Source organism: Anopheles moucheti, chromosome X (assembly GCF_943734755.1).
Source record: "Anopheles moucheti chromosome X, idAnoMoucSN_F20_07, whole genome shotgun sequence".
Classification (NCBI taxonomy): Eukaryota; Metazoa; Arthropoda; class Insecta; order Diptera; family Culicidae; genus Anopheles; species Anopheles moucheti.
This window is the reverse complement of record NC_069142.1, coordinates 9,630,871-9,645,632: the sequence shown is the minus strand read 5'-3', so window position 1 is coordinate 9,645,632 and position 14,762 is coordinate 9,630,871. Positions and strand designations below refer to the sequence as shown.

The following is a 14,762-nucleotide window of genomic DNA, read 5'->3' as shown; positions in this document are numbered from 1 at the left end:
ACATTCTGAAGTTGTAAGCAACTCGCTTCAAACCTTTCCATGCAGAAGCATTACATCGCATCAAACAAAATGGAAGTCTCTGTAACTCCCAAAAACTTCATAGAGTTTCTTAATATTCGTAATATAAAAAAATAGCTGCTCTATACTGCAAATATTCTTCACAGATTGTATTCTGCATTTGAAGAGCCCAGACTGCATATCCAAATGGCCATTCCAAGAGAAATGGAATTGAAATTATCTTGATGTGAGCGCCTAGAATTCTACAATTGATCTCGAACTACCAACATGATCTCAATTATGTTAATTCTTTTGTTAAATACCTTTATTTAAAGTTGGAAATCAATAATGATGAAGAAGAACATTTCCTACTACCTTAGAAACGGAAGATTTAAAATGCATCGATGTAAAAAAAAGAAAATAAGTTATCAATAGCAAACAAAATTCTTTAACTGTATTTCTTTTTATTGAACAAAACAATAACAAAAAGTAACGTAAATTGTGATAATTGAAATCGAAAAGCAACACCAAAGCATGGAAGCCTGCAACACGTGGTTATATACTCACGCTTATTGTTTCGTAACGAAACGTCAAAAGACTGTCAATGTCAAACAGGCGCTGGAACTAGCGGAGGATAAAAATAAACAAAAGACTCGAAAGAATTGGCCAGCACCAAAAAGCGGTCAGCCATCAGAATAACGCATCACGGGGCATGTAGCCTGGCACCGGTAGGACGGGTCAAAATATTCTACAGATCAACTCAAAATACTGGACCACTGCATTCAACCATCCTTCCCGAACTGACGTGCTACAAAGCGTAAGTGTAACTGCAAAGCTACTAGCCACAGTATTGCGAAATTCGTTAGAGATAGTTGTATGCATGGAGTAAAAACAGCTCTATAATTTGTTTTACCAGTAATAAAACACGCTACTTTCTCCTGTACATGCTACAGCTTCGTTTAGGTTCAAGCTTCAACTGTGTTCTCCAAGAGCCGGCAGATAGTAGCAGCCATGCAGAAAGTAAAGATGTTCGTATCGCGCAACCTGGTGGCGATCGTGATGATTCCGTCGCTGATCGGTCTTCATTGGGCGTGGGATTCGCTGCAGCACAACAGAGCACTCGTCTCCGACCAAGAGCGTAAAGATCTACCGGTTGTGATAGTAAGTAAATGTATGTTGTACCTCCATTACGAATTTTAACAAAATTCCTCTTTATTTACAACGAATGCAGGCAGCTAAAGCGATGTGGCAAAGTGTTACGAATAAAACCGAACCGAACAAACAACAGGACAAACCGCAGTAAAAAAAAACGCGACGCTAATCTGGAAGATACGGAGCAGTTGTTTGGTTAATTAAATCGTTTTCGTTCTCGTATAATGCAATATAATGCCTTCACTGTCATGTATGAGAATATATAAAAATGGGTAGCATTTAAACGTAAAAATTGTGTTTGGCATTGATAATTGGCGGGTTTTATGCAACACTTTGGACGCGGTTCTCCGAAATGCAAACACAGCGACGCATGCGCCAGACCTGTCAAAATCAGCTGTCAAGGTAGGTAGGTCGCATGAAACAGCACCGTCCAACGATTGGAAAGGATAGCAGCAGTACGGTACGGGTAGGACGGCTTCTATTTACGTTTTCTTTCCATTCAATAGAACGAAATCCGCGGCCAGCACACACATTCTCATTACGTAGAAGCGCTCGGTAACGGCATCACCAACACGGTACAATAATAATTCCGGAAAAGGGTCGCGCGTTGATTGACGTGTGTTGTTTACTGTTTACGGAACGGCGGGCTGGCAAGCTGACTGATTGGTTTTAGCAGTGTGTTGTACTCTTCGTAACCGTGCCCGGTGGTGTTGTGCAGCAGCAGCATATCGGTCCCGCAACGCAACGGACGGGTTTCGATTGCGGATTGTTGCTAAAAACATTCCGCCCCATCAGCAGCGTATTCGTCAAGCCAACCTTGAAACACCCACAGACGAAGCAAAGGTTATATGGGAAGCGTGTAGCAGTGACCCCCTGAAAGGGATTTTTTCCCCGTGCGAGGACACCGGAACGCACAGTCCTGTCTGGAGGTAGCGAGCACTTTTCGCTGTATTACCGTTTTCTTCGGCATGTGAATTCGCTCGTGTATGTGTGGCCACTGATAACAACGCGGCTAACGCGTGTCGCGCACTACACGTTAGAGTGTGTCAAGTGGCCGGCATTGATAGCAGCATCCAAAGTAGTGCGCGGGATTCCTCAACGATTATTCCCTTTTTTCGTGCTTTCAGATCGAAGAAGAAATACTTGCCCATTTTTACGAACTGGTACGATAATGTCGCTAGTTTAAAGGTGCGTATGTAACGTTTCGGTGCCATTTGCGGTGTACGTGTGCAGTTTGTTAAGCTAACGTTTTACTACTTTATTGCACCTTTTTTATCCTGCTGCCTACCGATGGCTTTATGTAATCAACGTTTTGCGACCTCGAAAAGCGGAGGAATTGAACGAGTGGGTGTTATTGCTTGCCGCGAGTTCCATCGGAGAAGACGCCACCAAACCAAGGCGCATGAAATAGATATTTCCTTTTCTCATTGATCGACCATCTCATGGAAATGGGCCTGGATTAACCTAGTTCGAAATGCTAGTACGATATAGAGTAGGGGACGAAGTGCTTTTGCAAAATGTGATCAACCAGTTTGCGTTGTTTACTGGTATGATCAGCATAATTCTTTATTATTGATGCTATTTATAACTTGTTTCGTATGTGTGGCAATGTATCGTACATCATCACGACACACACGCGTTTCGTATTAGTTTCGCGCGGCTGGAGAAAACAACATCGTAACAACATACGCCCCCCAGCTGCAACATCTTCAACCCCGTAAACGCACTGATGCGTGCGTAAAAATATTTCCACTATGTAGGATTTATACATCGTTGTGTATGTGTGTTGCGACATACAAACACCCATAAACATATATATATGTATAAAAGTTTCGAGCTTGAGAAGTCAGGTTGGCAGGAAATGGAATTTGACCTTCGCCGAATGACGCGACGGTTACGATGGTTTTTGCGGTATCGTAATCTGCGTTGACGAAATATGACCGTTACCCCCTGTTAATGTATGCTTAGCCAGTCATCCTCCCCCCCCCCCCTCTCACTTTTACACACACACACATACTCGCACGTGCGATGAGGAAACCCTTCAACTAGGAAAGGGCGCAGCACTAGCGGGACAGCAGCGTTTTTTATGTATCTTTGTTGATATCAGGGTCGTGAGGCCGTTGGCTTGATATTTTTCTTCCCCTGCCTATAGAATACACACTCATAAAACATGTAAAAGAGCTGGTCTGAATCCGGTTTAATTTTTTTAATGGCAGTTTTTTATTTATTTCCATTTCACCCTACAGATCCAATCGGTGGTAGTAATTGAAGCGCTGAAAGACGTCCGACCACCAATCTGTACCGGAGCTCATTTAGGAAACAGGTTTATTCTACCCAATCCACCTGTCCCGCATTGGTGGTAAACTTTCGCGAGGGGATTGAGTTTTGCTCGATGCATCGAACAGAACCACAGCCCGATCGTTCACGTCCAGCCGGGAGTATGTACCACTCCATCCCGACGATGCTGTGAAGCTGCTATCTGATCAAAATATATTTTTATACAGGTAAACCAATCATCAACCTGCTACATAACGTTCCCTATACTAACGCACTGACTTTTTAATGCATCTTTTTAGGACACCTTTTTTTTGGGAGATTTGTATTTGTGTTTGTTGTGTTTAGAGTGTTTATAGTTTTACTTTTGCATGCGTGCCACTACGCTCAGTGGCGAACTGCTTCCCGCCCGTCAACACGCTGGCAGCAGTCCTTGGGTAGCAGCGGATGCGGTGCGAGGTGAGCATACGCCTGGTTTGATCACTGGAAGGGACTCTGATCAGCTAACCCCTGTCTTATCTGCGGCAAATCTTTCATGTACGGTGTTGTGCTTCTTCTATCAAAGCAAAATCCGAGCCCCGCACATGAGTCGCAATCAATCGTATAATGAATGCAATCAAGATGGCCAAGTGCCGGAGTATGGCAGAATAGCGTTAACGGCGAAACGGGCCCGTGTTGGATGTTAGATAACATGCTAGTGCGATAGGCAACATATTTTTACAAATCAAACAACCATTCCTCCTTCCAGACATGTCAACGAATAATCGACAACCTTCGGAAACGGTACCAGTTCGGCCCAGTAATCTAAACAACCGGGATGTAGTGCTGACAAGTCTGGTTGCCGGTGCGACAGCGGGTGCACTGGCAAAAACTACTATCGCACCGCTCGATCGTACAAAGATCAACTTCCAAATCAAGTAAGCTTTAGCCCATATTGTTCGCATTGTGTAGCTTGTAATGTTCCGAATCAGAATCCGAGTCATAAATTTATATAAACCTTTAAACCGAAATGAATGACTATAATTCTTTTTAGAGAAGCTTAATTATTATTATTATTTGGAGAAGATTCATTAAGCAAAACATTAGTAACATATTGACCTTCTTTTCGCTCCATTCCACAACCCCCAGCAAAGACATCCCGTACACGTTCCGGGCAGCGCTCGGATTCCTGCGCAATACGTACGTTCGCGAAGGTTTCCTGGCACTGTGGCGCGGTAACTCAGCCACCATGGCACGCATTATACCCTACTCGGCGATCCAGTTTACGGCCCACGAGCAATGGAAGAAGATACTGCAGGTTGATCTTCACAGAGAGTAGGTTGAGTGGTGCTTCACCGCAATTGCCAGGCTGATGTTCAAACGGAAAAATTGTTCATACATTTCAGCACGGAGGTACGCCGTTTTATGGCGGGTTCGCTAGCGGGCATCACATCCCAGTCGCTGACGTACCCGCTCGATCTGGCCCGTGCCCGGATGGCCGTGACGGACAAGTACTCTGGCTATAAGACGCTGCGGGAAGTGTTTGTAAAGATCTGGCAGTGTGAAGGTCCGCGAACGTTATATCGCGGCTACTGGGCGACAATACTCGGTGTGATACCGTACGCCGGTACATCGTTTTTCACGTACGACACACTCAAGAACGAATACTACAGTAAGTAAAACAGCAATGTTCAGTTGTTTCGTTTTGCGATTGTTTAATACCCTTCGTCTTGCTAACTTTATTTGCAGAAAGGACGGGAGATAAATCTCCCAACACTGTGATATCGCTCACGTTCGGTGCGGTAGCGGGCGTCATTGGTCAGTCGTCTAGCTACCCGCTAGACATCGTGAGACGACGCATGCAAACCACCGGTGTGACGGCTCAGTGCGCCGATCAGTATCTTACCATCGGCAGGACGCTGATCAAAATATACAGGTATCTCACATTGCTCCGGGAGTACCAGAGTGTGACATCATACTTACCTGAAATTTAAATCCAATCATAGGGAGGAAGGACTCATCGGCGGCTTTTACAAAGGCTTGAGTATGAACTGGATTAAGGGCCCGATAGCTGTAGGCATCAGCTTTGCAACGTACGATCACATCAAGCATCTACTCCGGGATATCATACACATCAGGGACACCGACCGGACTCGGTAATGCCTCTCCCTTCATAACGTACATCGCGCACTACCTTTGTTTTGGGGCGCCATTGGCGGCGAAATTCGGTACACCGCGAATTAGAATTCGAATATTCTACGATAGAAAGCATTGCAAAGAAAACCTTCAAAAGGCTGGCACGACAATAACACCGAAATTCCTCCCGCCACGGCCGCCAGAGTACACGCGTGTGTGGCTGCGCGTATGTATGTCTTTTTAATCTAGCGAACGAGTGTACGAATCGTCAATCGGATAAGTGCCATTAGCTGGTGTTGCCAATTCGCTCGACTTTTTTACAAAGCGAACTGGTGCAACGGGCCCCGCCATTGTGGTTTTCAGGCCAGCACACTACGAAACCATTGCACAAAGCATGTACTAGTTTAGCGTAACGAATCTATATGTTATTTAGTCATTTCCCGTAGAGCGGCGTAAGTTTAGGGTGCAACCTCGTTTGGAAACAACAAATGCTATATAGGGCTATAAGCTACAAAACCTAAAAACAAACTCCACAGGAAAACCTGCCATCCTACGCCCTCTCTCCGCGTAGATTGGTTTAGAACCGTCACGCGGACCAAATTTAACGGCAGAGAGATTCAAGAGCATTTTCGTTTCACCGTGTGTGTCTCTTTCAAAAAGATGATGCAAAAATCAAATTAGCAGTACGTCAAGATGCCTTAGTGCTGTACCGGCCTTTGTTGATCGGAGTGAGATAGGGTTTTAAAGAATAAAATTACCTGTTATTAAAATTGTGCTAAATGGAAAGGCGTTACAAAACTCACTGGTGGTTGTTTCCCGTATTTCCATTAACATTGGGCTACATATATGATCAATAAAGCATATGAGACAAGTTAAACCGGACTAATTGTTTCACTAACTGTTAAGTATTTTAAATAATACACCGTATTTGTAAACCCATATTCGGATCGAATAAAATATGCCCAAATAATAAAAGGAACCAATTGTTGTAACGGGAAAATCTTAATTACCTTGACACAAGACTACCTTGCTTGCGTACACCTTGTGTGTGTTTATGAAAGCCAAATCAGCTGTCAGCTGCGGATGGCTTGCACGTGTGTGTGTGTTTGTGCAGACAACACATTCTTAGCCTTTGGTTACAATATAGCTTTTACCAATGCAAACTTTGTGATACCAGTAGGATTATTAAAATAATATTACTTTTTACCTTGTGATGCTAGTGGAGTAGATATTTATTAGCGTACAATCTAACCAGGAACGAGACCGGACGATGAGTGAAACAAAAATTACCGAATACAAGCTGCTCGAGCGACTCGGCAGCGGAACGTACGCAATTGTGTACCGAGCCATGAAAAAGGTATGCTTTCGCCCAAATCATCATTGGACAATGTTTTACCTTAAGAACTTTATAAGTTAACTTCATGTAATTGATTCCTCCTAGACTACAAAAGAGATTCTGGCGGTGAAGGTGATGGCAAAGAGTAAACTCTCACATTCGGCTATGGATAATATAATTAGTGAGATAAGCTTGCTGAAGAGGCTAAAGCACCGGCACATCGTGGAGATGCGTGACTTTCTCTGGGACGATGAAAATATTTACATACTGATGGAGTATTGCAATGCCGGCAACCTTTCGTCGTACATCAAGCAGAATCGCACGCTGGACGAAGTCACCTGCCGGCGGTTCCTGCAGCAGCTGGCCCTTGCCTTGCGCTATATGCGCCAAAATGATGTGAGCCATCTGGACCTGAAACCGGCCAACCTGCTGCTCACGAAAGAGTCCGGCACTTGCACGCTGAAGGTTGGCGATTTTGGGTTTGCCCAGCGGCTGAAGCTTAACCAGGAGAATACGGCAGTGAAAGGGTCGCCGTTGTACATGGCACCAGAAATATTGCTAAACACCTCCTACGGCCCAGCGGCCGACTTGTGGAGCGTGGGCGTGATTCTGTACGAGTGTCTGTTCGGCAAGGCACCGTACAGTTCGACCAGTCTGCACGAGCTAGCCGGTCGTATCCATCGGAACGATCCGATCACCATACCGGGACGTCCGACAATTTCGTCTGACTGCCGCCAGCTACTCACCAGTCTGCTGCAGCGTGATCCGGTCCGTCGCATCACGTTCGAGAAATTTTTCGACGATCCGTACCTTGATCTGGCCCACACCGCGTGCGAAGAAAATCTCGAAAAAGCGATCGCATTGATCAACCGTGCGATCGAGAAAGAACAGCGACAGGAGCTGGGTGCTGCCTACCGTGCCTACTGCCAAGGTCTGCAGTATTTTGTACCGATAACGCGTGCCGAATCGGATCCGACCAAAAGAAAGCTCCTGAGGCAACGCGTCTTAACGTACCTGCACCGTGCCGAAACGCTCAAGCAGCACATTTACGCCAACAGCCAGACGATGGAGCAGCAACAACAGTACGGAGCGACGACGTCACTAAATACGAAACCGACACTAAATGCGAAAAAGATCGACCCTGCTTCCGAGGGCATTTCAGGTGCGCCTAAGGATAATGCAACAGATGCGAATACACCAGAACCAGGGTTAGCTGAGCTGGCACGTGATTTTGAAACCATTGCCCAAGGGCTCAAGATTGCGCGGGACGCAGATAAAGATGCGTCGGAAAACAGGTTGGATGTCGCACTGGACGGTTACACGACCGCGCTCGGTTTGCTCATACCGGTACTTCACAAGGACATTGCGCCTTCGCAAAAGAAACAGCTGCGACAACAGATCGTACACTGGATGGAAGAAGCTGAACACATCAAATCGATCCGTTCGGCACAAATCATGCAGGAGATGGAAAGCACGGAAGCGAATCATTACGCCTGCACTGTCCAGTGATGGACTGTCTAATTAAATCCAAAGGAAAACCACACCATTTGCTCTCTCGCTTTTCAATGACACATACTTAACGGTTCGATTACACACATCGCCATCATTCAAAACACGAGAAGCACGGGATATCACTGAGCTGATCGGAATTAGCATAATCGAGAGAGAACACATTTAACGTAATTTGATTTTATGTAATGTATTCGGGTGATTGCAGATATTTTTTCTTCTAACTTTATTGAGCTTCTAGCACGATTCCATCTAAACGGCTCTTCGTCTTGTAGATGTCATGGATGCATGGATGTTGTGATATCAAATTAAGCTTGCCTTGCGAATTAGCGTGCTTATGCAGCAGTGATGGAAGCGCTAACCATCAACAAGCGGAATTTTCGATTCTATTCCAGTATTCGTAAATGAAAACGATTTGTTCCTATGTAGCGCATGCACGGCTTTATTAATCACCGAGGATGATGTACGGTGTACCGCGCAGCAGCATCATCGAACCACTACCCAGTACACAATGAGATTTCCCGTTTTAAAAACAATAAAAGAAACACGATACACGAAAGGTCGTAAATCGTATTTACGCAGTGTGATTTAGACGATAGTAAAAATGGAAACTAAACTTATCAAACAACCCCATCGGCGGACAGGGGTTTGTGCGTTGCGTGATTAGTTCAATGAAATTAATTTTATACCAATGGTTCATGGTGTTTTGTTTTTTATTCGCAAAAAAAACCAACCAGGTTTTCATTCCCGGATTAAACGAGACGCGCATATAGCGTATTTCCGGGAGATGCCAACATTTGCCGGAATGCAAATCATAGTGCAGCGATTGGTAGGCTTTGGTATGCTGAATTTGATTTATAACACTAATTGCACGCCATGGTGAATGTTGTTGTAAAGTGTATGAAGTAAAGAAAGCATGTAAAATGAAGATGTAGTTTACCATTGATTGGAAAAGCTAAATTAGGTTTTGGGGAGTTGCACTAGTTAAATTGATTTCCCAATATCGTTTATTACGTACCATTATCGTTTGTTAAGTTTTTTACTCTGATTGCGGTTGATGTTTATATAGCGCTGTCATAATTAAAATAAATAAAATTAAACGGTTTAAGCTTGAATCACAATGATTAGAGTGTAAAAACTGTGTTTCAATGCATCCATTTTCTTTCGATATGTATTCGACTTTCAATCATTCTTCCCAAATTGGGGGCCGATGAAAATCTTCTTTTTGTATTCAAGTCGAACAAGTTCAGATGTCTCCCTAAATACGAAGAGATTCACAAATATTTTATTAGTAAGGGCATCAAAATACAAAAAAATCGAATTTAGGCATAGTTTGGAGATCCCTGACTTGGTCCCATCGTCGAGGATGCCACAATTGTCATCTGTCAAAAACAAGAGGTAAGATGGCGGCGGTAAAAAAAGCAAACTCCGACCGACCATCCACCAGCATATCGTTCGGCGCTCCCCCAGTATATCGATCAACATGCCCTTCAGTCCGTCTGTAAGCTGTGCCCATGCATGTTGTGCGTCCGTGCCGTGCGTGGATTTTAAAGAGTCCCTAGAACTAAAAAAACCTTTAGTGTTGTGAGTCGGACCCTCGCGTGTGACATTGAGTGTAGAAAAAACAGCGAAAAGCAGCAGCGACACTTACCTGTTTTTTTTTGGTTTGTTTATTGTGCCTTGTATTTTTCAGCGACACCTGTCAGCGTACGATTTTTTTCTCAATTTTGTGGACAAAATTATCACTTTCCCAAAGGGCGAGAAAGGTGAAAGAAGCGTTCCGGTACTTCTATTCCCTTCGGGTTCTACCTCCTTTGCGACCCCAATGTATGTGTGGATATCGGTGTATGAGAGTGCTATTATTTTCCTATACATTTGAAATCTAGAAAGTCACACATAGAAAGTCAGTACATTTTAGTACAAAAAAAAAGAGCTCGCTAAAACATGATGCTTCAGGAACAACAAAATCCCCACCCACTCAGGCCCAGTCTGTATACAGTAAAAAAAAAGACAAAAAGGAAGAAAAACTATCCCTTTTTCTCCGCGTTTTGTTTCGGACCCTTTTCCACCCGCTTACTGTACCGGATTTTTTTTTGTTGCCTTTGTACCCCGGCGCGACATGATCGCCACCTCGACACCGTGCTGTGCCTGTGTGTGCCGCCAGCAGTAGTAGTACACACACAAACACTCACAGTTTGCTGTCGATCGCGCATTTGGATCGTATATGTGTGTTTTTTTTGCTTGCTGCAATAAAACGCACACGCGGTTTAGAGGAATATGACAAATTTTTATATTAGAAAAAAAGCATATGTCACATTGTGCTTCCGGTTAGGAAAGCGAGTGAGAGAGAGATGTATATTTTAGTTCGCATTTGTTTTGCCGGCATTTAAGTATCACGAGTGCCGCTATTGCGCGCTGGTTGCGGAAGTAGGACAGAAGCTTTGCGGGCGATTGTGGGGGTGGGGAAGTCGCGTGCGCATGTGTGCCTGTGTGTGGGTGGAAATGTGGCGCCCTCTCTCCGGTGGTGCGTTAATGCGCGTAAAATTTGTTTATTTTGTGATCGCATAGTCAATAGATTTTCATCGGTTTTTTTCATTACCATAAAGCAAAAGAACAAAAAAACACCGAAAGAAACCGAAGCAGAATAACGAAAGAAGGTGCTTTTTGCAGTTGTGTGTGTGGCTGTGTGAGAGAGAGATTGAGGTGGTTTACTGTCTTTACTTTAGCCCTTTGCTGTATAAGGATTTTGGCGATATGATTTCAATGTCTCTTTCTGGACATTGCTGGCCACAGAAGATGCACTTGCCCTTTTTTCTCGCTCTCTCTCACTTACTCCACACTACTTTCCGTCCATCAACGAAGGATCGCCGTGACGCACTCACACCCACACCACCAAAATGAATTCTAATATGCAGCAAAAGAAAAAAAAACCCAGTTAGCATATTCATTCCCGTTTGATGAGTATGCGTGTGTGTGTGTGCGTGTGTGTGTGTATGCGTTTAGGCGGGTGCTATTCAATCAACCATATTGCAACGAATTTGCCTTTATTTCGCAGCGGGCACCTAATCTGTCACATACCGCCTCCAACATCCATCAAACGCTGCTGAGAGTGTGTGCAATAGTGTTATGCGTGTTTTTTTTTTCTTAAGTTGTATAAGTGTGCGTGTTCGATGTGTGCGATCAAATAGATAAATTTCAACCCACACGTTAGTGATCTAATCGTGCACCTCCACCATAGGAACAGTGGTACGACACCGTCTGCTAGAGAGAGAGATAGAGAAAGGGTGGGAGCGTGTTATCAGCGCTGGCCGCTCTCATTACTCCGCAACTTTCTTGCTTTATTTCCACGAACCGGCGCGTGTGATCGCGCGCGTGTGTGTGTGTGGTACGTTGGGGAGCTGGGTGAGACCAAAACGCAACCCGCTGAACGTGTGCGCTTAGCTCCGACCGCTACTCGTAAGTATTGGGGATAGCTTAATATACCGTGTTTAGATATTATACTCCCATAGAATAATATCCACAGATGGATTTGTTCTTTCTGTTCGATTAGTTGCAGTAATAATATCATACTTAAAGACGAATATACACAAAAACATCGGGGTCTATCTTATGGCCTTCTAGGCTTAAGCTCCAAGACGAAATCCATCCGACAAGCCGTCACTCGTTAATGTATTGAAAAAGGATTGTATCATGTTTCCAGTAATGTTGTGATTATTTGATCTTTTGTGAAGAGCCATTCATATGAATCTTTAATAAGGGCTCATTCCAATAAGGTCCAATCGACTTTTAAAGGATCTAATAATTCATTCTTAATTCAAGAATCCTCGAGAGTGGAGTCGGATCTCGCCTCTGGAACCCCCGGGCTAAGTCACTCGGTTATGACGAACAATAAATCTTGGATGACTCGTGAAACTTACAGGATTCATGGATGCACCCAAAACTAGTTTCCAGAGCTTGGTTGTTTCTGGTGTTGAGGTAATTTCTTTTTAGGACTTTTTTAGGTCCATTGGGTCTTGCATGATGGGATATGCCTTAGGATGCTGGCTGCCGACCGGTCTTTCTATAGTCTGAAGAAACTACTCTGCTCTCAACACCTAAACACAGCGTACGAAGTTGGGACTACATATAACTTAAAGAGTTCCAGTACTCACACACGCCTCCGAGGCATGGACTTTGTCCAAATCTGACGAAACTCTCTTAGTGTCTCGTGCGAAAGGAAGATGCTCAGAAGAATTTTCGGCCCCGTATGTGTGGAAAGACAATGGAGTAGCCGCACACAGCCGACGTGCTCTATGAGCTGAGACTCGCCAGACTCTAGGTGGGCCGATCACGGCATGAGAATGACACCGGACGACCCAGCTTGTAAAGGTTTTTTTTTTCAGATCGTCCAGATGGACACAGGAGGCGTTGTAGACCCAAAGCTGCAGCTGCTTCTAATTAATGACGAAAAGTTGTTCATGTCTAAGTACTTTATCCATTCCAATCGACCAATCGAAGCCTCAATTTACAGGCTATACTGTAGTGTCACATTGTATGGAAAGTTATCAACTTTTAGGAGAAAGAAGAATAGTCTTTAGAACTTCAAACTTCAAAACGCACACAAAAAAAACATCAGTTGAAGGTATTGCAGACCTCAACATTCGGCACAGTTACGTTTCCAGGCCATGGTTTCTTCTGCATGCATGGGTACGTGTTAAGAAACGTCAGTAAATTCTAGGAACTCGTTCATCGATCGTCAGACCCTACCCGTATATTAATTTTCTATATGTTTGTGTACGTACTGTAGGTGTTTGGTTTGCTTAAGGGCAGAAGGCAGAAGTAGTGGAGGCACATGAACCAGGGCAGGAAGGGTCTGGAGAGTTTTTACATGTGTGTTTATCTGTTTGGAATTCCTGAAGCTGTTTTTAGCAGGTATCCCAAGCTGCCTAAAGAAACTGTTAAAGTTTTCCGCATTGCAGGGGTTTACAGTTCAAGAGGAAAGAAATAAACAAAAAATTTTCCCAATTGTTAAAACATTAAATATCAAATAATTCTTTCTAATAGAACAAAAAAGAAACATTATTCTTGGTGACGTTAGACGAAAGACAACATTGTGGTTATATTTGGGGGCAAAAGCGTAATCCGATACAAGGGATTGATTCTCTTTTCCTCTGGACCCATCCTTCTTCCCTCCCACACACACACACACACACAGTGAAACGATCGCACCACCAAGAAGGCAACTTTCGGGAAGTCCGTTGACTGACAAAGGAGACCAAAGAAGATCTTCTAAATGAAGTGAAGGATTCGAAGACAAAAAACCCTTTTTTCGTTGTTTATTTCGGTGTTTTTTTCTCTCTCTTTTCTTCACTTTTAGGCTCGTTACCGTTGCTTCCTTCGTTCCCGTGTACGTATTTATAGTATTTTGTTCACTGTGCCATTACACAGTCGCGTTGATTTTATGACTTTTCGGCTCTCGCTCCCGTGAAAGAGCCGATTTTTTTTATGGCTTTCCCCTTTTTGTGGTGATCCTTCTGCGTGACGTTTGCGTCCTGCGTAGATCACTCTCCTGCTGCTATTTACATGTTCCTTTTAATTTCATTCTTGCCCGTTAACAAGCTTGCCCTTTTTGTTACCCATTTACGGTTTTTCTATTTAGGGTTGAAGGTTTTATGTCTGTGTGTGTTTTTTTTCTTCGTTAATTTTAAATCTTTACCGTTTTGTTATTGTTATGTCTCTTCGTTTCTTTACTTCTTCACTGCTTTTGTAATGCTTTTTTTTTTGTTTTTCCCCGTTTAACCTTGCATTTTGATGATTTCGAACGAATGTGAAAAGGTATATTGAAGCAGAGCAAATATTCAAATTCGCTTGCTGCAAAGCGGGGGCGCACGTGTTTCGGCGTTGCGATCAACAGTTTCCTCGTTTGCTTATTTGCCCCGTACCATATTTTCCATATGTTGTGCAAATGTTTGGTAAATTGATCTACCGGAAGCAACGAGAACATTTCCATACGAATGCTACATGAGTCAATTAGTTAATGGATCCAGTTAGATAGTATTATCGGTTATACGAGTTTTTGATTAGCAACTCTAGTTAACGAACGATATTGGATGTGGAATCAAATTGTGAATTATAAGTTTATTACAAGGTATAAATGAGTTGTATAGATGATATGGAGTGCCTATAAAGTTAATTTATTAACTATTAATCTAATTAGCATTTGTTCGAAACCATCAAATTGAATATGCTCATGGAGTGTTTTTAATTTCCACCATTGAGCGATATGATTAAAAATGCGAAGGAAAGGTTTCGATGGGATCCATTTCGTTAGTGAGGAGAGTAGAATTTGTCTTGAAATGAATCTTTGGTGTGTTGATGGAACGAACAAACAGCGAAAACG

At 43.5% G+C, this 14,762-nt stretch overlaps 4 protein-coding genes across 10 annotated transcripts in view; all 4 read left to right on the top strand.

Annotated features, from left to right (window-relative positions):
- The first annotated feature begins 637 nt into the window (after nucleotides 1-637).
- Nucleotides 638-1,395, top strand: LOC128307242 (uncharacterized). Of its 2 annotated transcripts, none has more exons than XM_053044998.1 (3): nucleotides 638-814; nucleotides 951-1,158; nucleotides 1,229-1,395. In XM_053044998.1, the coding sequence occupies exons 2-3, from the start codon at nucleotides 1,009-1,011 to the stop codon at nucleotides 1,298-1,300; spliced, it is 222 nt and encodes a 73-aa protein (XP_052900958.1). In that variant the 5' UTR covers nucleotides 638-814; nucleotides 951-1,008; the 3' UTR covers nucleotides 1,301-1,395. The 2 variants fall into 2 exon arrangements, with proteins under 2 accessions (XP_052900958.1, XP_052900959.1); XM_053044999.1 differs by having other exon boundaries at nucleotides 638-871.
- A 169-nt stretch (nucleotides 1,396-1,564) lies between these two features.
- Nucleotides 1,565-6,407, top strand: LOC128306749 (mitochondrial coenzyme A transporter SLC25A42). 4 transcript variants are annotated; one of them, XM_053044346.1, is made up of 8 exons: nucleotides 1,565-1,609; nucleotides 3,396-3,653; nucleotides 3,726-3,882; nucleotides 4,172-4,340; nucleotides 4,552-4,737; nucleotides 4,809-5,074; nucleotides 5,152-5,338; nucleotides 5,409-6,407. In XM_053044346.1, exons 3-8 carry the CDS (start codon nucleotides 3,795-3,797, stop codon nucleotides 5,560-5,562), a joined length of 1,050 nt encoding a protein of 349 aa, XP_052900306.1. In that variant the 5' UTR covers nucleotides 1,565-1,609; nucleotides 3,396-3,653; nucleotides 3,726-3,794; the 3' UTR covers nucleotides 5,563-6,407. The 4 variants fall into 4 exon arrangements, with proteins under 4 accessions (XP_052900306.1, XP_052900309.1, XP_052900308.1 ...); XM_053044349.1 differs by having other exon boundaries at nucleotides 1,584-1,615; XM_053044348.1 differs by lacking the exon at nucleotides 1,565-1,609 and adding an exon at nucleotides 1,664-2,078.
- Nucleotides 6,408-6,719: 312 nt separating this feature from the next.
- LOC128306960 (serine/threonine-protein kinase ULK3) lies at nucleotides 6,720-9,429 on the top strand. Of its 2 annotated transcripts, XR_008287602.1 has the most exons (3): nucleotides 6,720-6,895; nucleotides 6,980-8,553; nucleotides 8,659-9,429. XR_008287602.1 is itself a non-coding variant. In XM_053044642.1 (2 exons), the coding sequence occupies exons 1-2, from the start codon at nucleotides 6,809-6,811 to the stop codon at nucleotides 8,381-8,383; spliced, it is 1,491 nt and encodes a 496-aa protein (XP_052900602.1). In that variant the 5' UTR covers nucleotides 6,720-6,808; the 3' UTR covers nucleotides 8,384-9,429. The 2 variants fall into 2 exon arrangements, 1 of the variants encoding a protein (XP_052900602.1); XM_053044642.1 differs by having other exon boundaries at nucleotides 6,980-9,429.
- A 2,117-nt stretch (nucleotides 9,430-11,546) lies between these two features.
- Nucleotides 11,547-14,762, top strand: part of LOC128307217 (signal transducer and transcription activator) — a 28,552-nt gene continuing 25,336 nt past the window's right edge. For both annotated transcript variants that reach the window (XM_053044974.1, XM_053044973.1), the window contains exon 1: nucleotides 11,547-11,839. The gene's annotated coding sequence lies outside the window, so the exon portion shown is untranslated. The remainder of the gene's footprint in view (nucleotides 11,840-14,762) is intronic.

Coding starts and splice junctions, on each gene's coding strand:
- LOC128306749 (XM_053044346.1), top strand. CDS start 3,795: ATGCGTGCCACTACGCTCAGTGGCGAACTGCTTCCCGCCCGTCAACAC. Junction 3,883..4,171: donor AGCAGCGGATGCGGTGCGAG/GTGAGCATACGC, acceptor TCCTCCTTCCAG/ACATGTCAACGAATAATCGA. Junction 5,339..5,408: donor ACGCTGATCAAAATATACAG/GTATCTCACATT, acceptor ATCCAATCATAG/GGAGGAAGGACTCATCGGCG.
- LOC128306960 (XM_053044642.1), top strand. CDS start 6,809: ATGAGTGAAACAAAAATTACCGAATACAAGCTGCTCGAGCGACTCGGC. Junction 6,896..6,979: donor TGTACCGAGCCATGAAAAAG/GTATGCTTTCGC, acceptor GATTCCTCCTAG/ACTACAAAAGAGATTCTGGC.
- LOC128307242 (XM_053044998.1), top strand. CDS start 1,009: ATGCAGAAAGTAAAGATGTTCGTATCGCGCAACCTGGTGGCGATCGTG. Junction 1,159..1,228: donor AAGATCTACCGGTTGTGATA/GTAAGTAAATGT, acceptor CAACGAATGCAG/GCAGCTAAAGCGATGTGGCA.